At 49.2% G+C, this 27510-nt stretch overlaps 1 protein-coding gene and 1 pseudogene across 1 annotated transcript; one reads left to right on the top strand and one right to left on the bottom strand.

Annotated features, from left to right (window-relative positions):
• Positions 1-11490: 11490 nt before the first annotated feature.
• LOC119356516 lies at positions 11491-16422 on the top strand (annotated as a pseudogene).
• Positions 16423-17996: 1574 nt separating this feature from the next.
• Positions 17997-26904, bottom strand: LOC119293633 (auxilin-like protein 1). Its single transcript, XM_037572031.1, has 8 exons — positions 26341-26904; positions 19567-23272; positions 19358-19433; positions 19110-19180; positions 18958-19023; positions 18779-18868; positions 18493-18669; positions 17997-18344 (listed from the first exon to the last, which is right to left on the bottom strand). The coding sequence occupies exons 1-8, from the start codon at positions 26733-26735 to the stop codon at positions 18309-18311; spliced, it is 4617 nt and encodes a 1538-aa protein (XP_037427928.1). The 5' UTR covers positions 26736-26904; the 3' UTR covers positions 17997-18308.
• Positions 26905-27510: the final 606 nt, after the last annotated feature.

Below are 27510 nucleotides of genomic sequence, written 5' to 3'. Positions count from 1 at the left end.
GCAATCCACGAGCCCCATCAGCTGAGCCGACGTTTGTTTCCGGATTGTAAGCGGTAGGCCGAGGTATTTGCAAGGGTATACACCCGTCGGGCATCCCAGGATTTGCTCCACTCGTTCCATGTAAGTTGTAGTGCATCGGATGGGCAATGCCATGCTTTTGGAGAGGTTCACCATAAGGCCTGAAGCCTCTCCAAAGCTGTGAAGGATCATAGCACTTGCCCGCAGGTCAGCGTCTTTCGGTTTGACAAAGAGCATCACATCGTCAGCAAACAGCGAGAGTCGCTGCTGTAGCCCAATCCGGGCCAGCGGAGACAGGATGGCACGAGATGCGGCCATCTGGAACATCTTGTGCAGCGGCGAGAGGGGCGCGCCCTGTCGCATGCCCCTGGCATTGAAGATTGGCCTACCGGGGTGTCCGTTTACCATGATCCGTGTCGAAGAGGTGGCCAAAAGTCCACACACCCACTCAATCCACCTCGCACCAAAGCCCATTGCCCGCAGCACCTCGAAAAGAAAAGGCCATTGAACCGTGTCGAATGCTTTCGTGATATCCAGCTTGAGCATCACCGTGGGTTCCCGGAGGGCATGCAATCGACGCGCCATGCATTGGACCAACATGAAATTGTCATGGATGGACCGACCTTTGATGAAGGCACTCTGGTGGATGCCCACCAACTCAGGCAGCTCTAGCGACAACCTAACTGCCATTGCTTTGTCAAAAATCTTCACAGCCCCATGCATGAGGCTGACCGGCCGGTAGTCCTTGATGTCCTCCGCCCCATCGATCTTGGGGAGGAGAGTAACAATAGCTTTGTTGATCGCCGGCAGCCCGTGCATGTCACCTTGGTGGAAGAGGGCCATGGCGTGCATGATGTCACCCTTGATTATGGGCCAGCAAGATGCATAGAATCTTCCAGTGAAGCCGTCCGGTCCCGGCGCCTTGTCCATGGGCATGGACATGACTACCTGCTCAATCTCATCCACCGTAAAAGGCACCTCGAGGTGTGCCATGTCTCTACGCGGCAGGTTCAGGGCTTCCAAGTTAAGAGTCTGCGCCCGTAGTGGTGCCGCCCCCAACAAGCGGTCGTAGAAGCCATCCACCAAGCAGGAAAGCTCATCCTGGCCCGAGGCCACAGCCTCCCCTTCCTTGAGAGCGGTGATCAAGTTGCTCCGTTGGCGGTGATGGGCGTGGCTATGAAAAAACTTGGTGTTCGCGTCCCCCTCACGAAGAAAGAGGAGACGGGAACGCAGCCATGCAATTGTGCGCTCAAGGGAGGATAGCCCAAGCAGCTTCCTTTTTAGAATTTTGTGCAACTCCCGCTCCGGAGAAGAAAGCTCCCTTGCATCCATGGCCGTGTCTAGGCGAAAAATGACTTCTAGGGCTATTGCAATCTGCATCTTGACGTTGCCCACCCACCGGTCACTCCACTTCTTTAGAGCCTTGGCCGTGGCCCTAAGTTTTTGATCGAGCACAACGTACGGGTTTCCACCCTGTGGGATCGACGCCCAAGCGTCCCTGACCATGTCAAAGAATCCGTCTGCCTTCGTCCAAAAAGACTCGAACTTGAATCTCCGTCCCATGCTCAACTCCGCATCAAGGTTCAGCAACATGGGGCAATGATTGGAAACTGCCGTGCTCAGCGCCGTAAGGAAGTTGTTAGGGTACATGTCTTCCCAAGAGTTGGTGCAAAAAACATGGTCAATCTTCTCCATGGTTGCCCGATCTCGTTCATTTGACCACATATACCTTCTACCATTCAGATAGAGCTCCTTGAGCTCGAGCAAGTTAAGCCGCCTACGGAACCGGGACGTCATCCGCCTATTGATCAACTCGTTGTTCTTATCCTCGGGGTTTACTAGCAAATTGAAGTCACCCACGACCACCCAGGGTCCCGCGTGCAAGTCCGCTGCGGACCATAGACGCCTGTGAGCCACCACTCTTGGCCTTCTCAAGGCCGAACTAATGCAGTCAAGGTGTTGCTGGTGTAGTGCGGGTTTGAGACCGCCACGATCGACGTGTCCCAAGATAGAAGTATCCCGCCCCTCGTACCGATAGCCGGAAGGTAGAAAAAGTGCTCGAATTTATTTCCGAGGCAGTGCCTCATGATTTCAAGAGTTACAACTTCTAATTTAGTCTCCTGGAAGCAAACCATTGCGGGGTTTGCCGCGGCCACCACCTGCCCAACGGCACACCTACGAGCCGGGTTGTTCAAGCCGCGAACGTTCCACACAAGGATCTTGGACGGTTGTGCGTTCATTTCAAAGGCCTACCGAGCTGCCACGGACTGGGCACTAGCGTGCGCTATCCACCGCCTCATCATGCTCGAGCAAAGGCAGGACCGAAGGCTCCCAACCAAAAAAGGTTAGGATGGCCTTGATATGCCCGTCGTTTAGTGGTTGCTGGAACAGCTGAGCATATGCGTGCAGCGTGTCGTCTGAGATTTGGTCCCTTCATTAGCCAAGCAAAGCTTCCGAATAAGCACCCCTTGCTGCTTAGAGGCATGCGAGCCCTATCCAGCTCCACGCGCGATCCTCACACTCCTGCTGGGGTTTGAAACCGGTTGTCTCCTCTGCCTGGGATGCATTTTGGCCGCTGGTGGTTCTATGGCAAGTGGCCTAGCAAGAATTGGGGAAGGGGCAATCACGAGCACTTCACGTAGCGCAACCAACGGGTCCATGCGGGTGCATGGCGTGCATGGCTCGTCTCCACTGCGGGTCTGGCAGGTGGCAAGTCCCTGCTTCTGCGCCGAGGGGCTGAGCTGCACCAGCTCCCAGGCTTGATCGTGCCTGCCATGGATTGGCGCGGTGGGTGTGCAGAGCTTCCCATCCAATTGGTCGTCATCAGCCAGTGGTTCAAGCAACGAGGCCGAGATGTCGCGACTTGGGGACAGCAGGTGGGCGCTGTCGCATGCGCCAGACAGGGGCAGAGCCATGGACCCGACCAACAAGGGAGGTGGGCCACCACACACAGCCAAGGCAGCAGGGCCCCGAATCCCGAGTCCGCCCCATACCCACGGTTACCATGCCCACAGATGGTGGCGACGCTGACTCCCGGGCCCCAGTGCACGGCCTCGATTATTGGCCAATCAAGCCAACACACGAGGCAGAACTCTCTAGAGGCTGACTGTCCACCATCTGGGAGACCGACGTGTTGGTGAACGTAGCAGAATTTTAAAATTTTCTACGCATCACCAAGATCAATCTATGGAGTCATCTAGCAACGAGGGAGAGAGTAGTGCATCTACATACCCTTGTAGATCGCGCGTGGAAGCGTTCAAGAGAACGGGGTTGATGGAGTCGTACTCGTCGTGATCCAAATCACCGATGGCCTAGCGCCGAACGGACGACACCTCCACGTTCAACACACGTATGGTTGGGAAGACGTCTCCTCCAACTTGATCCAGCAAGGGGGAAGGAGAGGTTGATGAAGATCCAGCAGCACGACGGCGTGGTGGTGGAAGCAACGGTGATCTCGGCAGGGCTTCGCCAAGCTCAGGGAGAGGGAGGAGTGTCACGGGAGGGAGAGGGAGGCGCCAGGGGCTAGGGTGCGGCTGCTCTCCCTCCCCCCACTATATATAGGACCCCTAGGGGGGCGCCGGCCCTAGGAGATTGAATCTCCAAGGGGGGCGGCGGCCAAGGGGGGTGGAGTGCCCCCAAGCCAAGTGGGGCGCCCCCACCCCTAGGGTTTCCAACCCTAGGCGCAGGGGAGGCCCATGGGGGGCGCACCAGCCCACTAGGGGCTGGTTCCCCTCCAACTTCAGCCCATGGGGCCCTCCGGGATAGGTGGCCCCACCCGGTGGACCCCCGGGACCCTTCCGGTGGTCCCAGTACAGTACCGATTACCCCCGAAACCTTCCCGATGGCCGAAACTTGACTTCCTATATATAAATCTTCACCTCCGGACCATTCCGAAACTCCTCGTAACGTCCGGGATCTCATCTGGGACTCCGAACAACTTTCGGGTTACCGTATGCTAATATCTCAACAACCTTAGCGTCACTGAACCTTAAGTGTGTAGACCCTACGGGTTCGGGAGACACGCAGACATGACCGAGACGACTCTCCGGTCAATAACCAATAGCGGGATCTGGATACCCATGTTGGCTCCCACATGCTCCTCGATGATCTCATCGGATGAACCATGATGTCGAGGATTCAATCAATCCCATATACAATTCCCTTTGTCAATCGGTACGTTACTTGCCCGAGACTCGATCGTCGGTATCCCAATACTTCGTTCAATCTCGTTACCGGCAATTCACTTTACTCGTACCGTAATGCATGATCCCGTGATCAACCACTTGGTCACATTGAGCTCATTATGATGATGCATTACCGAGTGGGCCCAGAGATACCTCTCCGTCATACGGAGTGACAAATACAAGTCTCGATTCGTGCCAATCCAACAGACACTTTCGGAGATACCTGTAGTGTACCTTTATAGTCACCCAGTTATGTTGTGACGTTTGGCACACCCAAAGCACTCATACGGTATCCGGGAGTTGCACAATCTCATGGTCTAAGGAAATGATACTTGACATTTGGAAAAGCTATAGGAAACGAACTACACGATCATTGAGCTATGCTTAGGATTGGGTCTTGTCCATCACATCATTCTCCTAATGATGTGATTCCGTTATCAATGACATCCAATGTCCATAGTCAGGAAACCATGACTATCTTTTGATCAACGAGCTAGTCAACTAGAGGCTCACTAGGGACGTGTTGTGGTCTATGTATTCACATATGTATTACGATTTCCGGATAACATAATTATAGCATGAACAATAGACAATTATCATGAACAAAGAAATATAATAATAACCATTTTATTATTGCCTTCGGGGCATATTTCCAACACGAGGAAGACCCAGTCTGCTCGGTCCGTCCGGTCAAAAGATCCACCTGACCATCCACCGTCAGCCCTGCCCTGCTCTATCCTATCTCCTTATCTCCGACGTCAGGTAGGTCCACCTCGAGGGGGTCCAGAGGGGCCGGTCGCGACGCCGCCGAAGGCGCGGCCACGACCGCCTGGAGCACCGCCTCCCTCGCCGGAGGGGCTGAAGCCACCGAAGAAGCGCCCGAGCCTCCACACTCCACGCTCGCGGACCGGCGACCCGCCCCAGGCCGCGTCGACGGGCCACGGCCAAGATCACCACCCACGGAAGAGTCGTCCCGGCCACCGCTCCGCGAGGGCGCGCGAAGGCGGCGGCGGCGAACCCGCATCGCCAGGCGCATCCAGCCGGGCCGGTGGTGCCAGCTGAGAAATTGAGATGGGATAGCAGAGCGCTGTAGGGGTGTCGGAGACGAGGCCGTGACGGCCGCGTGCTGGTTCCTTGATGAACAACCTGCGCTGGGACGGGATCGCCGTCGGATCATCTGTGCGTAGCCAGACATGGAACACCGACATGTCGAAGCGTCGAGCCGTGCGCTCCGCAACCTGCTCCACAAAGCCACAACCTCGCAGGAGCACCTCAGCCGTCTTCTTAGTCCACGCATGGGCCGGCACACCGACGAGCCTGAGCGGCACCAAGACAGGCAGGTGGGCACCTGTTGCCTGGCCCTGCCGGAGCCAAGGCCGGAGCGAAAACTCGAATCTGCCCGCCGAACCGCGTCCAGCGGCGCGTCTGCGGTCAACCTTGAGCTGGCGAATGATAGGGTGCTTGCAGATCACCAGAAAATCCTCCAGGAAGAAAGGTCGGATGGACATGTCATTCGGGTCAATGCCAAACTTGTCGTGCAGCGTGGCCGACGCTTCGGCCAAGTCCACAGCCGGCCTCGAGCCGGTGACCGAGACGACCACCGCCAGGGCCAAGCTAGCCTCCATCCCCCGCAGTTCCTCAGAGTCGTCCAGGAAGCATCGATCATCCTCCACTGCGGCCGTAGCAGCAACCGCAACCGACAGGGAAGGCCGCCGGTCTACTCCACTACCAGCAAACGGCACCGAAAAGTCCGGTCCACTCACACTGCCAGCAGACTCCACCCGCATCCGCGGGCGCCAGGGGCTCACCAGTCGAACGGCCCCCACCGTGGGAGGGCCCGGCGGTGGTGGCGGCAGCGACGCCGGAGACCGCGTACGGGCACGGGACGGTGGCAGGGGAGGAAAGGCATCCACTTGGCCGGCGGGCGCAGCCGACACACCCCCACCCCCGCCCAGGAGGCGAGGCACAGGATTCGCGGCGACAGAGCTGGGCGCCAGCGGCCCCTGAGGCAGCCCCACCGGCGGGGAAGCGCTCCCACACAGGTGGCACTCCCTGGCGATGTAGCACTTCACATTCTTCTCTCAAAGGTTCTCTTCGGCCAGAGCCTCCTTCGGTCAATTAAGTACTTCATTCAACTTCTTATTTCCTTGAGAACTCTTCCAAACTCATCTTTACTCCATGCTTGCAGCAATCCTGACATGCCCTTCAATTTTTATTTGTGTCCTTTATTGTTTTGGTTTAGTCTTCCTTGGTGATATGTACATCGGCGGCAGAGGCGGGATACCCAACCTCGTCTCTTTTACTTGGCTCAACATCTTCAGACGATGTCTTAGTGGATGTGTTACTTCCCCTTCCTCCTCCTCCTACGTCGTCTTCCCCTACCCCACATGAAACCCCGAGTAGATGCATTTGGCTATGCATATGGTACAACCCTTTTTTGAGCAAGCATCCATGTTCCATAATCCATACTGCTTATGTATGTCGTCCGATACACCATCACCACATTCTTCATGAATGTAACCCATTAGCCCACAAACCTTGCAGAAGAAAGGTACTTTCTCATATTTAACTAGTAGCATTTTTCTTCCTTCGCCAATGATATTCAATGAAACAAAACGGGCTAGGCCTTTATTCACCTGCACTCTCACCCTTACGCGAACATAGTTCCCTTCACATACAAGGTACGACGGCATCTGAACCTCCCTAACCCTGCCAATCCTATGCTAAATCGTCCACAACAGCATCATGGCGGTAGCGTTCTGGAATGTTGTGCGTTTGTGCCTAGGAAAGTAGTGGTTGCACCCACACAATGAACAGAAAAAGTCAAGTCAAACACTAGTTAGTTATTAAGGTGAGATGCACCAAAGCAGCGTTCGTTGCACTAGCGCCCTATCTTTTCATAGTCTTCGATCATCACACCCAACCCTCCAACCCTTTAAAAATCCATGGTGCCATATGAACCGCCTTCGTCCAGTACCCCAAGCAGAACATCCGAAAGATGAACACACTGTTCCTCGCTTCCTGCATTTTGGCATATTTTTTCGAAAAGGGACGCTTTATTACTTAAAAGGTTTAAGTAACACCCGGCCTCTGTATAACTAAGACGCACACAGCCAACAGAGTCCTCACGACAAGCGAAAAATAAAATAAAAAAGGAAGGCGAAATACAAAGAAAAATGTATATTTGTATAGCGCCTAAACCGTCGGTGGCCCAATCATAAGATCATGCTGCCACCCATGTTGGGTAAAAGTATCCCTCGCCGTAGCCTCCAATCGTGTACACACCTCCATAAACAGGTCTCGATTCTCCACTCGTTGTAGAGAGGACCATAAACGAAGCGTCCCAGTACATCTGTAGATAACCTGCATAAGCGAAGTACTTTTATCGTTAAAAATCTTATCATTTCTACATAGCCAAAGCGACCAAATCACGGCAAGCGCTCCCACCCTAAGTAGAATTCTAAACTTGTGATCAATCCCTGTAACCAGTTGCCAAATATATTAGCAACACTACAAGGAGGGTACAAGCCAGAAGCTATTTGGACGACTGACCATATAGAACGAGCCAATTTACATTGGAAGAACAAATGTTTTATTGTCTCATCATGCGGACAAAATACACATTGCGTACTTCCATGCCAATTCCTCTTAATAAGGTTATCTTTAGTAAGAATGACTTCGCGACGAAGATACCATGCAAAGATTTTATTCTTAAGAGGTATCTTCATCTTCCAGATCTTCTTATTATTATCAACTGGCACGTCAGACTGGATCAAAGCTCTATACATAGACTCCACTGAGAATTGCCCATTCCCATGTAGGTTCCAACGAAATAAATCGGACCCCTGTGACAACTGTACCGTGGATAATCGTTGAAGTAATATGTTCCACGATTGGAGTCTAGGTCCAATTAAATCCCTTCTGAACGTCACATTGGGCGGAAATGATTCCAAAACCTTGGCAATAGTATCGCCCTTGTGACGTACAATATTGTATAGAGCTGGATATTGTTCCCGGAGAGTAGCATTACCTAACCACTTATCCTCCCAGAATCTAATTTCCGAGCCATTCTTAATTGAGAAGGACCCATAGCGGAAGAAATATTTCTTCGTTGCCATTAATCCCGCCCAAAAATGAGAGTCCCCAGGCTTCCAGTATACCTGGGATATCGCCTTTGAACCCACATATTTTCTCCTAAGGAGGGTTTGCCATACACCATCTTCGGTCAACAACTTAAATAACCATTTGCCAAGGAGGGCTCTATTCTTAACCTCAAGGTCATGAATTCCCAACCCGCCTTGGTCCTTGGGACGGCAAACCACACTCCATTTAGTCAGCCGATATTTCTTTCTCTCGCTATCTCCTTGCCAAAAGAATCTTGATCGGAAGTAATCCAATCTATGTAAAACTCCTTTCGGCAATTGGAAGAAGGAAATCATATACAGTACCATGTTACTTAGTACTGAATTTATGAGGACCAACCTCCCACCTAGAGATAGCAGTTTACCTTTCCAACTGCTAAGCCTTTTTTGTAGTCTCTCCTCGACGTGTTTCCATTCAGCATTTGTGAGTCTTCGATAATGTATCGGTATACCCAAATAAGTGATCGGAAACTGGCCCAACCCGCATCCGAACAGGTCGGCATACAGATGGGCCTCGTCTTGAGCCTCGCCAAAACAAAACAATTCACTTTTATGGAAATTTATCTTAAGCCCTGAGAGTTGCTCGAATGCTGATAAAATTAATTTCAGATTTCTTGCTTTCTCAAGGTCATGATCCATAAAGAGAATCGTATCATCGGCATATTGAAGGATAGAAAGACTACCATCCACTAGATGATTTACTACCCCATCAATTTGGCCATCAACCTTGGCACGCTCAATCATGACCGCTAACATATCCGCCACTATATTGAATAGCATGGGCGATATTGAGTCACCTTGTCGCAATCCTTTCTTTGGTTGGAAATAGTTGCCAACGTCATCATTGACTTTAATGGCAACACTACCTCCAGCCACAAAACTATGGATCATTGCGCGCCACTCTGCAGAAAATCCTTTCATTCTGAGAGTCTGTTGAAGAAAAGACCACTTGACTTTGTCATAAGCCTTTTCAAAGTCAATTTTAAGAACCACCCCATTCAGGTTTTTTCGATGCAATTCATGAACTGTTTCGTGAAGGACAACAACCCCATCTAGGATGTTCCTGCCTTGCATAAAAGCAGTTTGAGAAGGACGAACCACATGTTCAGCAACCGAATTGAGCCTAATAGTCGCTACCTTAGTGTAGATTTTAAAGCTAACATTAAGGAGGCATATTGGACGATATTGTTGTATCCTTTCAGCCTCATTAACCTTAGGTATTAAAATAATTTCACCGAAGTTTAAGCGAAACAACTCTAGTTGACCAGCATGAAGGCAGCCAAACAAGAGTAGGCGATCATGTTTGATAACCTCCCAAAAGTTCTGGTAGAACTCAGCGGGAAAACCATCTGGACCCGGTGCTTTGTTATGCTCCATTAGGAAAACTGCCTTTCTAACTTCCTCCTCAGAAAATGGAGCTGTTAGAAGGCTATTTTCCGCATCAGAAACCTGGGGGATGTCATCTGTTCGAGACTCATCCATCGAGAAGTTTCCTTCCTGAGGAGTCCCGAATAGATTTTTATAATAACTAGTGATATAAGACTTAAGTTGCTGGCATATATACTTTAATCCCCATAGAAACTCTAGGGCTTCAAAAAGCGCCGACGACTGAACGATTTGTTGGTAATCACCTTCCAATCGCCTGCGCAGATCCATGATGTCATCCAGTTCTTCATCTTTTAGGTTTATTAGGCGTTGCGTGTGATGATTACAAAATGAGTAGGAATATCATTGACAGGTGGGCTGAGCTTTTTTCAAAAAAAAAGAGAGAGAGAAGGAGCTCCCCTCAGTCCGTCTGCAGTCTCTCCTCACTGCAGACAACGGCGGTCAGACTCAAAGCTGAGCGACAGAAAGGAGGAGCGGCGCTGCCGGCGACCCCAATCCGCCCCGTCCCAGGCAGCCACCGATGGACGATTCAAGGTCAGTCCAGCCCTCCTCCTTCCTCTCCTTCCATCCCCTGGCGATTCCTTGTATGTTCTCTTCTTTCCTAGCTCATTGGCGGCGGAGTCCGATCAAAAGGAGGGGACGCACGGCCCGTCTCCAACCTCCCGCCAAAACCATCGAGGTGGTGGCAGTCGCTCGTGTTGGAACCTCCAGTCCCTTGCCTCGCTCCTCCTAGATCTCTCTGTCGCCGTGGCTCTCACCGAGGAAGAAGAAAGAGATTCAGAGAAGTTCAGAAAAATGGTGGACACAGGAGTTTTTCCGGCGCTCGAACGCCTCCTTCCTTTCCTCGAGGACGAACTCGACTTGTCACTCTGTTACAACGTCACCATGCGGCTTTATACCCCGAGCCAGCGCACCGGGCACGCACCCACACCTCCACTCGCACCCCGATCGTGCCCGCGCTCTGACCGCGCCTGTGCCGCGCCCGAACGCGCGCTTCTCACGGTGAGCCTCGCTGGATCACACCCGATCGGACCGCACGGCTCGCCAACAGACTCACACACACACGCACGCCTACGGTGTACACTTGCAAGGCCACCGCGTGCACCACACGCACGCACGCACACACTACTCGTCGCGGACCCGACGCGCCCGACCCGGCCAGCCCGCGCCCATACATGCGCTGGTCGTGTCCGGTGCATCGCCGCGGCTTATTTGCCCTAACATTCACGCCCTAAGCCGCGGCTCAGAGCAGCCCGACGTCCTTGACGTCGCCGTCGTCCACCAGCAAGGCCCGCTCCGCCGCCGGTGCCTTCTTCCACTGCGGGCACTCGCGCTTGAAATGCCCACGTTCACCGCACTTGTAGCAGCGGCCGCGCCGGTTCCCGCCGAAGCCCGACACCTCGCTGCGCGCCCCGTCGTTGTCGTCCTCTCCGCGCGCACCACCTCGACGCCGCTCGCGCGCCCGCCACTGTGCCGCGGTGAGCATCAGCTGCTCGCCGCCGTGGTTGCCCCCTTCCTGCCCGCGTCGACGCAGCCTCTCGTCGAAGGCTTTCAGCCGCCCCAGCGCGTCCTCGAAGAGCATCGTGTCGACGTCGCAGAACTGCTCGATTCCGGCCACCGCCACGTACAGGCGGTTCGGCACCGAGTCGAGCAGCTTCTTGACGAGGGCAGTGTCCTCCAGAGTCGATCCCAACGCCGCGTACCGCGCCGCCATCCCACCGAGCCTCTCGGCGAAGTCATCCAAGGTCTCGGCGTCCGCCATGCGCAGGAGCTCAAACTCCCCGCGCAGCGTACCGAGTCGCGCCGCGCGCACGCGATCCGCGCCCACGAACCTGGCCTTCAAGCTCGCCCACACCTCTGCAGCCGTCTTCTTTGACGCCACCTGCAGCAACAAGTTCTCCGCGAGCGCGCCCAGCAGGTATGCCCGCGCGGGCTTGTCCTTCTTCGCGATCACCGCCGTCGCGGTGTCCTCCGGCACGACCACCACTTCCCACAGCCCGGCCGCGTCGAGGTTCGCCTCCATCTTGATCGCCCATGCCGTGTAGTTGTCGCCGGTGAGCTGCGGCACCGCCTGCTGCAGCGATCCGCCCGTACCACCGCCGTAGGGGACGATCGACATCGCCGGCGCGCCCTGAGCTGAACGTGGCTCTGATACCAATTGTTGGAACCTCCAGTCCCTTGCCTCGCTCCTCCTAGCTCTCTCTGTCGCCGTGGCTCTCACCGAGGAAGAAGAAGATCAGAGGAAGAAGAACGAGATTCAGAGAAGTTCAGAAAAATGGTGGACACAGGAGTTTTTCCGGCGCTCGAACGCCTCCTTCCTTTCCTCGAGCACGAACTCGACTTGTCACTCTGTTACAACGCCACCGTGCGGCTTTATACCCCGAGCCAGCGCACCGGGCACGCACCCACGCCTCCACTCGCACCCCGATCGTGTCCGCGCTCTCCGCGCTCTGACCGTGCCCTAACGCGCGCTTCTCACGGTGAGCCTCGCTGGATCGCGCCCGATCGGACCGCACGGCTCGCCAACAGACTCACACACACACGCACGCCTACGATATACACTTGCACGGCCACCCCGTGCACCACACGCACGCACGCACACACTACTCGCCGCGGACCTGACGTGCCCGACCCGGCCAGCCCGCGCCCATACACGCGCTGGTCGTATCCGGTGCATCGCCGCGGCTTATTTGCCCTAACACTCGATCCTACGCAAGAGCCATGGTTACGAAATGGTCTTTACACTACAGCGTCGGAATGAATTCTGGTCAACGCTTCGTTGATGGTTCGCTGTATGGATGTTTGCAAGAAGAGTGTCTGTAAGGACATCGTCTCCCTATGCACGGTGGACGGACTCCTCTCTCAGCTCAGTGAATCTCTTGTCCGGAGAGGGCAATGTAGAATCGAAAAACAGAGGAAAAACAGAGAGCACACACAGGTAGTTTCTGGTCCAGCCCCCTTTCGTTGGGAGCCTTCCTTTTCTTTTCTTCAGAGTTGTGTTGCTACAACATTGCAACCTGCCCTCTTACATTGCTGCTGCAGATGCAACAATACCCAGGTGTGCTCCACAGTGCACTGCCCTTATATTGGCAACCAACCTGCTTTTTACTAGCAGTGCTGTAGAATAGATTATTTTTTTGACATGTCTGTAGAACAGATGACCGGGACTACTACCTACCAGATCATGTGCTTACACAATCGCATCAGGTCCAGTTCAAACAAAGTTAATCGACATGTAAACGAAGCTCAATTTCATGAGTGTACAAGGTCACGTTCTAACAGTGTTATGCCTTAGCTTTGTTGATTTGTTGTACACCATCTACCAACTACAAGACCTCAGTTGCTAGAAGCCATTCCAAACACAAACTGTGAAACCGATGGAGGTGGTTACAAATACAAAAGCTTCTCTGCACTTCAGCTTACACGAGCCTCATTTGTACAGCCAGCCTGTGCACTATCTGAAGCTATTCCTAACCCACCCATAAGATCGGGCAAGGGAAGGCCACGGTGTAAGCAGACACAACGGAATGCGGAATGCTAGCCGCCGGAGTGCAGGGAGGCATCCGTCTCCAAAGCCCCAGGAGGAGCCACAGCCAGGAAAGACCTCTGGCGGGACGGTAGTGTAGTGGACACTTCACTGAGGCAGCCGTACGGTCCATGTCTAAGGCGGGGCGGATGCCTTATATAGAAACTCTAATATGCGTCGATGTGTCTTGTGTTTGCACTATTTCCCCATCTGTCTCCATGAAGAAAACGCCCAGCTATAACAGACTTATCAAATTGCAGAATCTCAGCAACCAATGGAGCGACCGAGTCCCAGTGAACATCGTATTGATGAGGTGATGTTGCATATGTAGTCAAGATCTACGACCATGGTGTATCTTTTGTCCGAGCTAAGAAAATTATCCCTACTTATTTGCAGGCCACCTATACTGCACTTGTTCCTCAACATTCACGGTCATTGGATGACCTTCCTACGAAAGTAGCCTGTACACTATCACAGGGATCTAATGTAACTAGCATGGACTTTCATCCTTCTCGTCATACACTACTACTAATACTAGGTACAGTCAAGATTGCTAATTTACTCCATCTAAAAAAAATAGATGCAGTCACAACTTTGCAAGTACAAAAGGTGTTTCACATGATTTGGGTGAAGCTTCGGATTTCAACACCTTATTGATTTTCTTGTCATGATTACTTCTCAAACAGTTGGATCTGCTAATGATGAATTTACACTTTGGGAGATCGGTATGCATGAGAGGCTGGTCTCAAAGCCCTTCAAAATATGGGACCTGCAAGCATGTTCAACACAATTTCAGGTAACTGGGCACAAGTTGAACCTCTGTATGTAATTTGCTCCTCTTTGCTTTTACTTGTAGTCTTGCAACTTGTTTGCAAGCACCTAATGTTCTATGTGCCTGAGTGACTCACTATCTACCTCTTATGAGAAAAAGAGTGTCGTGGCTAAAGACTCTTCCATTGCTGTTAATCGAGTTGCATGGAGCCCTGATGGACACTTGATTGGTTAGTGTCAATATTTCAATCTTCAGCGAGTAACTTTCTGCTCCACTCAGTATGTTATTTGTATTGTGCTTCATTGTTGCTTAAGCTCCCCTTTTTTTGCATTTAGGAGTTGCATTCACAAAACATTTGATCCATCTGAATGCATACCAGCATCCAAACGAAACACGTCAAGTTGTGGAGGTTTGGTCTTCTAATTCCACATCGAACTTCAATTATATAGATGTTACATTTCACTATATTAGATGACTTTTGTTACGGACCCATTTATTCTTCATGTCAGATTGAGGCTCATTCTGGAGGGGTTAATGACATAGCTTTCTCCCTGCCAAATAAGCAACTTTGTGCTGTCACTTGTGGAGATGACAAGCTGATAAGGGTATCTGGCATGTCTTAAATGGTTATCGTCTATTTCCTTTTTCCCTAGCTGGTCTTCTATGCCCCCCTTCCCGTTTTGTAGGTCTGGGATATGCATGGACAGAAGATATATTCGTTTGAAGGGCATGAGGCACCTGTGTATTCTGTTTGCCCTCATGACATAGGTCCTATTCAGGTCTGTGTTGTTTGAATACAATATTTAGGCATTAACATGTCAGAGTGCAATGAATATCTATGGTTGCTCCTAAGTCTGTATGCTGCAAAAGTCTACTCAACTATAGTGTGAATTGAGGCAGTATGGGCCATCATGAGGTTTATGAGTACATAGCTTTTTCAAGCACATCAGCCTTTACCTGGTGTACTGATACCTGATTTTATTGTGTCCCCTGCAGTTCATTTTCTCAACTTCCGTTGACGGGAAAATCAAAGCATGGCTTTATGACGATTTGGGATCTAGGGTGGACTATGATGCTCCAGGAAACTGGTGTACTGCAATGCTCTACAGTGCCGATGGAACTAGGTAAACATAGATGTGGCATTTTTCTCACTAGAAGTATTGTCGATGTAATATTTTACTTGTTGTCAATTTGAAGGTTGTTCTCATGCGGAACAAGCAAACAGGGAGAAACGCATTTGGTTAAGTGGAACCAAAGCGAAGGATCTATCAAGAGGTCATATTCTGGATTCCGTAAAAATCCATCTGGAGTAGTGCAGGGTGTCGTGCAGTTTGATACAGCTCAGAATCAAATTTTAGCTGCTGGCGAAGATAACCAAATTAAGTTTTGGGATGTTGATAACATCAACATGCTTACCTGCATTGAAGCTGACGGAGGCTTGCCAGTTAGTCTCTGTACCCTATTGTCTTTGCTAACATTTTTTCTTCATTTAGTGATCTAACCTCTGTACGTTCTAACAGAGCCTTCCGCGGTTAAGGTTCAATAAAGAAGGCAATCTTCTTGCTGTTACTACAATAGACAGTGGCTTTAAGGTACTTGCAAACGCTGATGGACTCAGATCTTTACTGGCTTTTCGAAGTATTTCGTGTAGCTACAATGCCAGAAACTCCAGACCAAGCCAACAAGGTTCGCTCCATCTTTCCGGAGGAGTCAGCCAACAATGATTCTTGTGTGATGGCTGCATGTAGTGGAAACGTATCCAAGGTGCTCAACGACGATGACCTCCTCAGGGAGATCATTGTCCGCATTAGCTTCTCCAACACCCTCGTCCGTGCCGCCCTCGTCTGCAAGCGATGGTACCAGCACGTCTCTGAACCCCCGTGTGGCGAGCTACAGTTTGGACTCCTACCACGGTGCGCCGGCCAACTTGCTCTGCACCCAGAGCGGCAGAGTCCTCATCAGCTTGTATAACCAGAACCAGGTCAACGGTAACAAATTTACAGTTGGGGTGCACAGTCCGTTATGTATCTCATCCATGCCAAGAAGCTTCAGCTTCACATCTGGCTCCACAAGGGGGACAACTAGTTGCTGGTGAACACCATTTGTTTGCGTGACATGCTTGCTAATTTGAGGATTCCAGGTTGTGAGGTTGATGATGAGCCCACTGCTCCTCTCCGGATAAAACATGTGGGGGACTGTGCTGAGTTTGTGTTCTTGGAGATGGGTCGATGTGCACTCCACCTGGATGTCAAGTGCACGCAGTTGCGTAAAGTGTATGACATGACAGAAGAACTGCATTTGGGTGATATACATCCTCTTATGATGATTTGGCCGCCCATATTCCCCGCGCTCAAGGATAATCCTGCAAGGTTTTGCCTTTTGGCCTTCAGATGATTTTTGTATTTTGCTTTTGTTGAGGTTACATAGTTTTTGCAATGCACATCACTCACTGCACTGCTTGGTATAGCTACGGGGTGGTGTTAGTATATGATCGATTTTTTGGGCCATTTTAACAGTATACTAGTTCAGCAACTTTAGATAATGCTTGCCCTAAGATGTCTTGCAATCACTTGCGTAAGTCAATTTTGTGGAGTAGTATTACATTGTGTTTACTACCTATAAATGGATAAAATATGTATAAGAACCGAAAATGCCTAGCCTTGTCATCATGATGACCACTTCATTGTCCTGAAATATTATCACAAACCTTTGAGTTGTGAACCTCAAGCTTATGAGATGTTTTTGTTGTACTTATGTATGCGATTTTCTTTTGTGACTAGTGCAAGCTAATAGTGGGTCATTTGTGTCAGGCATGCATTTTTTTTTATGATCGGATTTTTGTTTTACTTGAATGCAATTATGAAATCGAAACAGTCTGCAATACGAGGGCATGATTCTTTTGATTTACACACATAACATTTGAGTGACCAATGATATTAAAATATTATGATGCTGAATTACCTCCACTCTATCCTGATTCTTCCCATGTTTCCTTGAGCCAGGAATGCCATGTGAAGGGGGAATGGGGATGGTATTAAGAAGCTTTTGGATGGTCAGCGACATGGGCGTCATCAAGAATGATTGGTTGGAATGCTAGCTGGCTTTGTCATATCTCGTCATGGATTATTTAGAATGCTATGTAATTAGATGAATGTTTTTCTTTCGATTTCCATATGTATATAATGTCTGGAAGAAAAAGGAACCAGAAGCATCCTCTAAACACTAGAGGCCATACTCTGCACGTAATACTATCAAGGCAGTGTATCAGGCAGCTGCTACATTCTTCATTACTCCCTCCGTGTCAAAATATAAGACGTTTTTGTAGGCTAGTTTAGTCTAAAAAACGTTTTCTATTTTGTTACAGAGGGGGTAGATCAAAGCCTTTTGTTCCTCTCGATGGAATTAGATGAACTGTGCAGGTACCAACTTTCAACCTCTGTTGCATAAGGGCAACGAAGAATGAGATTTTTCTTGAAAGAAATGAAGAATGAGATGAGCTGCACACTCTGCTGTAATTGTGAGGCGCATCCTCTTGTTAAGCAAGTGATCTGCACTTCAGATTTGTCAACCATAGGAAAATTTGCCTGGCATTGCCTTGGATTCTAACCATAGAATGAGATGAACGCGACGCGACGACGATGGGCACGGACTTGTACGAGACCGAGGACGAGATCTCGAGGCTGCATTGCAGCAACTGCATCATCGGCGTGAAGGTGAGGCTCTTTTTTTACTTTTTTGAGAATTCATTCTGAAAAATTTGAAGCGCAAAGAGAGAAGCGACTCTTTGGACGCTCTCTCCTCCAAATGGCCGCCACCGGAGGTAGAAACAATGGGCAAAGAGAGAGGCGACTCCTCTCCTCCTGATGGCCTCATGGCCGTCGGCAAGTAGGGAGGTCACTCCTTGGCCTCGGTCGACCTTGCCATCTACTACCAACACCGCCAACCCAACTTTCATCTCAAACTCAACCAGAGACAAGAACTAGGTAATCTTTCAACTTCTTAATCTTCAACTCCACCACAATCAAGGTGCCTATTAGATGCCTTGCTACTAGACTAGACTGCTACCCAGGTCTGGACTGGAACATCACAATTCATTTCCAGAACAACAGAGCTCTCTCTTTCATCCGAGACCGCTTCAGAGTCTTCTATCATCATCTAGAATGGTGGTACCTAGACCGAGCTGCCTATTTACAGCAATATCCAATGGAAAGAACCAACAATATGGCTATGCAACTAGCAAAATGAATCCGGCTTCTGTCCATCCATCCATCACTCCCATCCTACCGCTCCTCCGAGGTGAACTTGTTCCAAGCATCCTGCGACAAAATACGACGGTCGTACTAGTTAAGAAGTGACGTTCGAATGCTTTGCACGAATCTGATGGAATTTCAGAAAAGATGGTATGGAGGAGCAGAAAGTCAGACTGGAGCACCAAATAGCTGTTCCAAGTAGCTTAGCACAGACCTTTAGAAGATCGAAGACCTTTTCACAGATGTACTTCTGCCTGATCGTCGCGCCCCTTTGCTGCACCTTATCTGGATGGACACACAGAGTCGCCTTCCTGTAGGCTTTCTTCACGGCGGCGGCTGTGATGAGATCTGTGAGCGGTACTGGCTGCCAGCCACTGTCAGCTCCAAGGATCTGCCAGATGGAAGAGAAATAAGACGATGATATTTCTGTTCTGCATTCCGTTACTTATCTGCATAAGGGTTCTACAGATGTGTGATGCTCAAAACAAATGGCGGCTTACGTATTGCAGAGTGGACAACAAGGCTCTCAGGTTTCCTTCCTTTCCATTCGACCACCTCTTGACCTCAGGGTCCAGGAAATCGGCCAACCTCTGAAACATCAAGAACAAATGCCAGGCCATGAATAAAAATGTGGATGTGGTGAGAGAATTGTTCTTCTGACAATGCGTAAATGTCTTACATTTTTCTCTGCCTGTTCTCTTTGAGCCATCAGGTCACGCATGTTCTTCTCCGCGAGTGCTTTTGACTGCAAATTGGCAATGCGTGTCAGCACAAAAACTACTCCAAAAAGGATACAGAAGTAGAACTAGAGAAAGAAGAAAGCATATATACCACACGCTCAGTTGTGCGTTGATGCCTCTCTATTCTTGCCTTATGCCTTAAAGCCGACTCGGAATCAACCACTACAGCCAACAAATACCATAGATCAACAAATTAGAAGAGGAAGTAGAATTGTTCTTGACTCACCAATTCATATATGGAAAACATTTTATTCGTTTGAGGAACATAGATTGCATTTTGCTTAGTGGAAAAAACAATTTTGCATGCGCTACAACAAAATATGTGGAAATAACAAGTACCTTTGCTACTAGAATCTGTATTTCTTACGTAACCACTGGAAGTTGCCCTCTGAAACTGATTGTCCTGTCGAACATCCTGCTCATCCAGAACCAGGGTTTGAATCTAGTCAGTATTTTGAATAAAACAAACAATAGTAATAATGACATGGTAATATTTGAAGCTCCTTCACTATATCAGATGAAATACCATACCAACAAACACCACTTACCTTGGAAGAGGACCTGATTTGTTCTCTGCGTTCTCTTGCCTCCGCAGCAGCCTTCTCGGCCTTGGCCTTCTTAATCGCCCTCTCCCGAGCTTCTGCAGTTGCTCGCTCGACTGCAGCCCTTTCTGCTTTTATCCGAGCTTCGGCATTTGCCCTCTCTTCTTTTAGCTTGGCTTCTGCAGAAGCCCTTTGCCGTGCTGCCGCAATCCTTTCCAACGCCATTTTTTCTGCCTTTTCACGAGCTTCATTAAAAGACCTCTCATGAGCTTCTCTTATAGCTCTTTCAACAGCCTGGGCTTCTCTTGTAGCTCTTTCAACAGCAAGCTTATCCTTTTCCCTTTCCTTTTCCCTCTCCCTTTCCTCCTCTTCCATTTTTTTTCTTTCATTGACTTCAGCATTTTCTCTTTCTTTCTCCAATGTCTTTTGCCTTTCTTTTGCTTCTTCCAGTCTTCGAGAAGCCTCTTTGTCCTTCTTCTCTCTTTCCTTTTCTGTTATACTCCCTCTCTCTTTGGTTCTCTGAACCCTAGGTGTCTCTTTTCCTGACACCTCAGCAGAAACTGGGGATGGCCTTTCTGCAGGTTTTGGTACACTGTCACTCTTCTCTAAATGAGAATGTTGATGCTTTGGTTCTGCCATTGATGTCCTTTCTCTAGAGACCTTTCCTTCCATTTTATTTACCCTGCTTTTCTCCTCGAATATTGTACATCTTTCTGTGGGTAATTCTCTTTCTGCTTCTTTGCACACCTCTTTGGTCTTGTCAACAACAGGAACATTTTCATAAGATGTCCGAGAAGTAGCACTGTCAATCTTCTCCAGATGAGTATGTTGATGCTTTGGTTCTGCCTTTGATCTCCTTTCTCTAGAGTCTTTCCCTTCCATTCTATTTACACTGCCATTCTCTTCAAATGTTGTAGCCAATTCTCGTTCTGCTTCTTTGCACGCCTCCTTGGTCTTGTCAGCACCTGGAACATTTGCATTAGATGTCTGAGAAGTAGCAGATTCCACATTTTTAGGTAATTGCTGCAAGCCAGTACTCATTTCTGAACAGGAAGTTGGCTCGTCCTTTGTATTTACTGTTAATCTGGTGGGACCATCATTAGCAGATTTGATGGCAACTTCATCTCCAGAACTCGCTGCACTGCCCATTTCATCAAATGTTGTATTTACTGTTAATCTGGTGGGACCATCATTAGCAGATTTGATAGTAACTTCATCTCCAGAACTCGCTGCACTGCCCATTTCATCAACTGTTATATTACCCTGTGCATCCACAACACTTTCTCCTTTGTTGGTATCAGATGCAGATGTTGTTGGCTCCTCCTGGTTAGCATGAGCTGATTCTTCTTCAGCATCTGTCTTAACACTGTTTTCTGAGGTGGAGTTTTCTGCTTCTTTACTTTCACAATCTGACTCATGTCTATCAGTATCATGAGCTGACTCTGCTTCAACATCTGTCTTCTCACTGTTTTCTGAGTGGGGTTTTTCTGCTTCTTTCCCTTTACCATCAGACTCAAGTCTATCAGTCCCTTCTTCTGTTCTATTTTTCACTTCAACAGGCCCTAATGAACCCTGGATTTCTTGATCAAGGTCTCCTTTGATGAACTTGCTGGCTATCTCAAACACGTTCAGCATGGTTGATACTACCGGATTATTGGTTTGCTGAGTAATGTCACTCTCTTCAGGACACTCAACATCCTCATCTGGAACAGACTCTTCAGAATGTGCGTGTGGACGAAGTTCCACCTCACCTTCAGCTTTCTCTACTTCGGAGATTAGCGATTCGCGGGGTACTTCAATTATCTTCTCATTTTCATTATGTAGGTAAGATTCACCTACAAAACTAAACTTTTCCCTTCCATAAGTTTCAGCTTCAAGCTCAGATTTACTCTGTACCCTTGGAGAAGCTTGAGTTACACAAGATCCTTCAAGTTCCTCTAAAATCAACGATTTAATTTGACTTGCCTGGGAATTACCAACATTAGCAACTTCTGGAGGTTCTTGTGATGTTTTACTACTCCCTGAAATGCATTGCATCTCATCATCATATCTTACCTCTAGTCCTCCTTCGCTGTTTTTTGGCTCCTCTGATGTTCCTGTTACTGAACCTTCACTCATACTACTGTTACCTAGATCAGTAGCATAGTTAGCAGAAGAGGAAGCCGATAATGAATTAGGAACATCCTTGATGAAGTCTACTTCGGGAGTGATCTCACTCATACAAGGAAGCTCAAAACTCCCATCATCATGACTTCCTTTAGAATTTTCAACAATCAGAAGCCCCTCCAACTGAGTGTTATCAACACCTTTATGTGCCATATTGCCTGTAGAAGTTTCCAGAACTGTAGACACCCTATCCTCCCCTTTCTCCATTGGAGCTGTACTGAGTTCTTTCTGTTTTTCCTCTTTCACTCCCAAATCGCTGGCATCACTAACATCCCACAGTTTTTCGTATCTTTCCACGTCAGAGCCTTGTGTGGTAACTTTAGTTTTAGCCTTTTGGCCCTCGCTGGGTTCAGTGACAGGCTTTGATCTCCCACAGTTATCTTCCTTCTCTCTGACTGTACCAGTCTGGCATTTCTGATAATCTCCAGTGAGCTCAAAATATTCATCACCTGATCTCCAGTTACCTAATTTCTCTATATTACTGGAGGTTTGACAGGGCATAGTGTGAGTTCGCATCATCTGCTGAGGCTTCTTCAATGGCAGTACCATTTTTCCACTGTCATCGTGATGATTTGATCTGACTGCACTAACTTGTTGGTGCCTGTCAAACACAAAATTCTCAGAGTTGTTTTCTTCAGTTGCTGGATTTTTCACTGACAGATTTTCTTCAAATGCATATACTTCTACAGGAGCCTTGATTTCTACAGATCTTGTGCTTCTATGATGACTTGGCTTCTTCCGAATTTTAAAACTGTCACCTTTTCTCTCCATCAGTTCCTTTGCAGCTCTTAGCCTAGCCTCAGCATATTCCATTGCCTCCTTCATAGCGGCTGCAGCAGAACTGGGATTGGCCTCAGTATTAGACAAGGCAGCATCAGCTCTTTTTTCGGCCCGAGCAAGCTTGGTACTTGTAGGGGTGTGAACAGAAGTTGGAGTGCCACTGTGATTTGCAAAATGGAAGTCTTCTTTTGCTGCACTTTCTTTCTTGTTGAGCACTTTAGGTTGCTGTCCCAAAGGTGGTAATGGTACTTTTGGTTGTGTTTGCACAGTTGGAGTAGATACCCTCATAAATGCATAATCTGCAAAAGGTTTTCCGTTACTGGGTGTTGCATGACTATCAGATTTCTGGTTACTTCCATTCGCAGAAACATTTTCAGAAAGAGGTGGACATTCTGGTATGTGCAGCTTTTGATCAAAAGTGAAGTCACTCTCAGGACCTCTCACATTGGCAGTCACAGAGGTTGATGGAGACTTCTTCCCTCTGTCTCCATTAGCCATTATACCATTATCCATTTTTGAAACATGGTTAGTTGCTGGGGCAGGTGAAAAATTGGAAGAACCAACCACATAATCGACTGAAGGGTGAACTGTGCAAGTAGTCATCTCAACTAGATCATCCGGTTTCGCTTGGGTAGTCTTGTAATATGACATGACGAATTCCCGACTATCCGGAAGTGAGGGAATTGGAGAAGACTCATGCTCTTTGAAGTGTTGATGAAGTGTAGATTGCTCAGCATCCAGCCTAGATTCATTGTTTATCGATGATCTGTTAAAAATGAAATCAGTGATGGTTAATTTAGCAATAAATATGACTTGTGTACTTTATTCACTCAAGTTCCAGAGTAACAAGCATCAATAAAATTATGGTACACCAATTTTTTTAGCGAAGGTACATTTAAAAATGTAGAAGGACAGGACATTTATCGCATACCACGAATGAAAGAAAGAACTCTAAAAATAACTGAAACTTGGCACAAGTAGAAAAACAAAAAAAATGGCTATACACAGAGGAACTATCTATCTACCTTTATGAGGAATGTCTAAGCAATTCTCAACACAAGGCCATGCGAGAACTGAGAAGCCTCTCATCCATGGACAAACTATACACGCCAGATTCTGAAGTGTCCATAGTACTGAATATATGCTTGTTTGAAAAGGTGTTGTCTAAATTTTTGTACTGTTATGTTTGTAGAAACATATATCAACATGTACGCTAAATTTTATATTAAGATGCCACCTCAGGCATATAGACAGTCCATATTAACACAATTGGTATAACCCCCAAATCTTGCAGTTTCAATATTCAGATGACATGATTCACCATAAATTAATGTTCAAATAACAAGGAACTGCAGATTATTTTCTCCTAGATAGATGCAGCTCACAAGAAGAAAAAAAATGCATAGGTTGATCACAGACGGTAGATATCACAGATACATCATACATATAGCTAGTACAGCATAGTAATGTGACTCACTAGCTTCATCGGCATCATATCCAGATTAACATTACAGCACATAGTTCACAGATTCGTGCGTAGAGCTCATCAAGATAACCAACTACTTAAACCGACTACATTAATGTTACACAGTAGTGCTTCCCTGTCCTACCCCAACTTAATCAACCCCTGGTGTTTCCTATCATGTGATCTGTTTCTGCTGGTTGAGATGTTAGAGGTGGCCCACCGCCTTTACATAGTCCTCTCCCTCCCGAATAATACATCTGTTGAACTCATCCATCTGTTGACATTGGCATGAACTAAAAAGAGGAAAATGTATGAAAAGGTACTTTCTAGGCCAATTGTCAAATGCAGAGGGAAATCAACGTGATTCCCATCTCCTATGTCATAGGGTAGTCGTTCTGCTTGTCGTGTTCCAACCAGCAGTGGACTAGCAACGAAGCTCGTAATGCTCGTTGCAACACCAACTTCTTTTGCCTAGCTTGCGGAGCAAGATCGAGGCACACTCATCAATAGCACTTCTTGCAGTGTGAAACATCAACCACGCATTCCACTTGTGGTGTACTGGGGTTTTTGGCAGTGCATGTGACACTGACCTGGCTGATTTCAGCTATATTGTTGAGCTCAAGTAGCTCGGCTCCTTCCACAGGAAGTGGTAGGAGACTTCTGCCCACAGGCTGCAAACACATCCCTTTGGCAAATAATACAAGGTGAATGCCATTATTTGGCGCTAAACGGTATGGTGGGACCCACTGTTATGACCTCAGACAACAAAAATGCGACATGTACTGGGAAACAGTCATAAAGATAAGTTCGGTGAGCAAATAAAGAAACGCCTATTACTCGTCTAATACGACAAATAAGGATACTGCCTATTACCCTACTGCTGGGGTTTTTGGCGGACACTGAGCTGGCTGATTTCAGCTATATTGCTGCGCTCAAGTAGCTCCTATAGGGAGCAAAATAACATAAGGGGAATGCCGGTTTTTGGCGCTAAACGGTAGGGTGGGACCCACTCTTATGACCTCAGCCAACAAAAACGCGACATGTACTGGGAAACAACTATCGTAAAGAGAAGTGCAGTGAGCAAATTAAGAAACGCCTATTACCGGTCTGCGACGACTAATGAAGACATGCCTATTACCGGTCTAAAACGACAAATAAAGGCCAGCCTAGCCTATTAACGGTACGCCATCTACAACCGACAATTGAAGCACATACAACCTCGCATACGGATATAATTACATGCACGTCCAACGTTCCTCATCTGCTGGCCATGCAAGCTTTCATCATCTCTGAGACTACGTTGTTGTGGAACTCAATGACTAAGCGGCAAGCTGACACCAACTACACTTGTTCCACAGCTACCCCGGCAGGCTGACACCAACCTAAAGCATACACTTGTTCCACAACTACGGCGGCAGGCTGACACCAATCTGAAGCACACACTTGTTACACAACAAAGCGGCTTGTAAACTCCCACTTGAAGCATACAATTGTTCCATGACTACACGGCCGGCTGGAACCAGTCTGAAGCATACAGTTGTTGAATGGCTACGCCTATTATCAAGCTTGCTCCCTGATAACCCTTCCAGTTCTACCGAAGTCAGCCTCAATAAGCACACAATATTTCCATTTGAGCTCACCAAACTCTTCTTCACATTCAACCATTTTATCCATGTGTGACACAACTAACACTAGTAAATTCCCGAGACCACACGAGGACCTCGATTAGGAAAGCATTACCTAACATGGCCAAGACTTCATGATATCCAACCAACACACAGACACAGGCAGGCATCTTAATTCCACCATAATGTATGCACACCAAAACGTACCATGAATACCCCTAGACAATCAAGGCAGTCTGTAATTGCCACCGTGTCTGAAACAGCTCACCATTTCAGGGCCAATGTGAAAAACCAGGTAGCAGCAAGCAAAGTCGCCACTCACCACTTTCTTTCTCAGAGAGAGATTCCATGGTAGCCTTTAGGAATCAAGGAATTCCAGAATGCTTTGGGGAATTCTTGATGCTCCATGAGTAGCATCTCCAGCCTCTAAAGCCCGGAATAATGAGCAAAGCTAACAGTACAGTGTAGCCTAAAAAATGTCCGCCTTTACGATTAGAAAGGGGCGGACGGAGGAAAGGAAAAAAGGAGTCGGGAAATCCTCACACCATGAGACTGGAAAGAGGCAGGATGTAATCGGAAATCGGAGATCGTAGCGGCCTACATCGTCCAATCCCGCGGCCGGTGCGAGGACATTTCAGGCGGCGGCGGCTCGTCGAGACGCCATTGGAGCACAGGGGAAAGGAAACAAGAAAAAGGACTGCGGACGAGAGGGGAGAGGGGGCACGAGCGGACGAGCGAGCGAACCTGTAGGAACTCCCGCCGCTGGACGAGGCGATCTCCTCCTCGGGCAGCTGCTGCGGCGCCGGCGGCGGAGCGGGCGCGTCGCCGAAGAGGTCCTCGTAGGGCGCGGCGAAGTCCGCGAAGCCGAAGCGGCCGAAGATCTCGCGGTAGTCGCCCGCGGAGGCGCCGCCCGAGGGGACGGCGGCGACGGGCGGCAGGTCGAGGTAGGGGATGGAGCATGCGGCGGCGGCGCCCCCGAACACCTCGGCGTAGTCGAGCGGGGGGCCGACCACGGCGGCGGCCCCGAACGGCGCGGCGGCGAAGCGCGGCGGCCCGCCGAAGACGTCCCCGTAGGAGGAGGCCGCCCCCGCCGGCGCCGCCTTCCGGTGGTGCCGCCGCTCCCTCCGCGGCCCGTCCATGGGCGCCGTTCGCCCGCGCTGTAGGGGGGTAGCACCACCCCACGCTCTCCCTCCCTTCTCTCTCTCTCTCTCGCCGGAGGCCGGTGGGTGGTGCGGAGGAGGGGGACGGAGCGGAGCGGAGCAACAAAGGTAGGGGTTTGGGTTTGGGGCGGGGAGAGGCGACAGGACAGAGGGGGTGGGGGAGTGGGGGGGGGCGCTTTTTCTCGTTTCGTCGGGCACTAGAGCGCGGCGTTGACGGGGTCGCTGTCGCGTGGGCCCGGCGGACCCTGGTTCGGTGGGCCCGGGGAGAGGGGGAGTATTAAATGGGTGGAGCGTCGGGTGTGGTCTTGTCGCTTCCTGCCTGCCGGTGCCGGTGCCGCCTCCCGGTTTCCCACCGGCATCCGGCATGCGCCCCCGGTCCGCGGCGGCGCCGGCAGCGCTGCATGGCCGTTCGATCAAGAGTTGCTCGTAACATGCACGAATCTTGATGGTCTTTCCCATTTTCCAACTGGGTGGCACTCGCTTTTTTTTTATACATGCATATTCATCGCAAAAGTTTTTACTCTGCCAGGCAGCAAAACGTCAGGGAAACTGATGGCATTGTAGCCGCATGGTGCCAAATGCTGGTATATCAGTATGACACCATACTCCAACCAGGGATAGCCCTTGGAAATAAAAAGACTATCTTTGTTTCATTTTGCTTTTGGTTGGAAAACACACGTAGGAGCAACAACGTGGATCCAACATATAGTCCTTTCCAGCAGAAAAAAGGAAACAATGTGTTGTTAATAGTGAA

Source organism: Triticum dicoccoides, chromosome 1A (genome assembly GCF_002162155.2).
Source record: "Triticum dicoccoides isolate Atlit2015 ecotype Zavitan chromosome 1A, WEW_v2.0, whole genome shotgun sequence".
NCBI classification, from domain to species: Eukaryota; Viridiplantae; Streptophyta; class Magnoliopsida; order Poales; family Poaceae; genus Triticum; species Triticum dicoccoides.
The sequence above is the reverse complement of the archived record's forward strand: the minus strand, read 5'-3'. Positions and strand labels throughout refer to the sequence as shown.

Bases quoted from the DNA above. Each gene is read 5' to 3' on its own strand.
- LOC119293633 (XM_037572031.1), bottom strand. From the start codon at position 26,735: ATGGACGGGCCGCGGAGGGAGCGGCGGCACCACCGGAAGGCGGCGCCG. The intron at 19,434-19,566 runs GTAAGTGGTGTT...CTGGATGAGCAG, and splicing joins AAATCAGGTCCTCTTCCAAG to GATGTTCGACAGGACAATCA. The intron at 18,345-18,492 runs GTCTGTGCTAAG...ATTTTGTCGCAG, and splicing joins AGGTCTTCGATCTTCTAAAG to GATGCTTGGAACAAGTTCAC.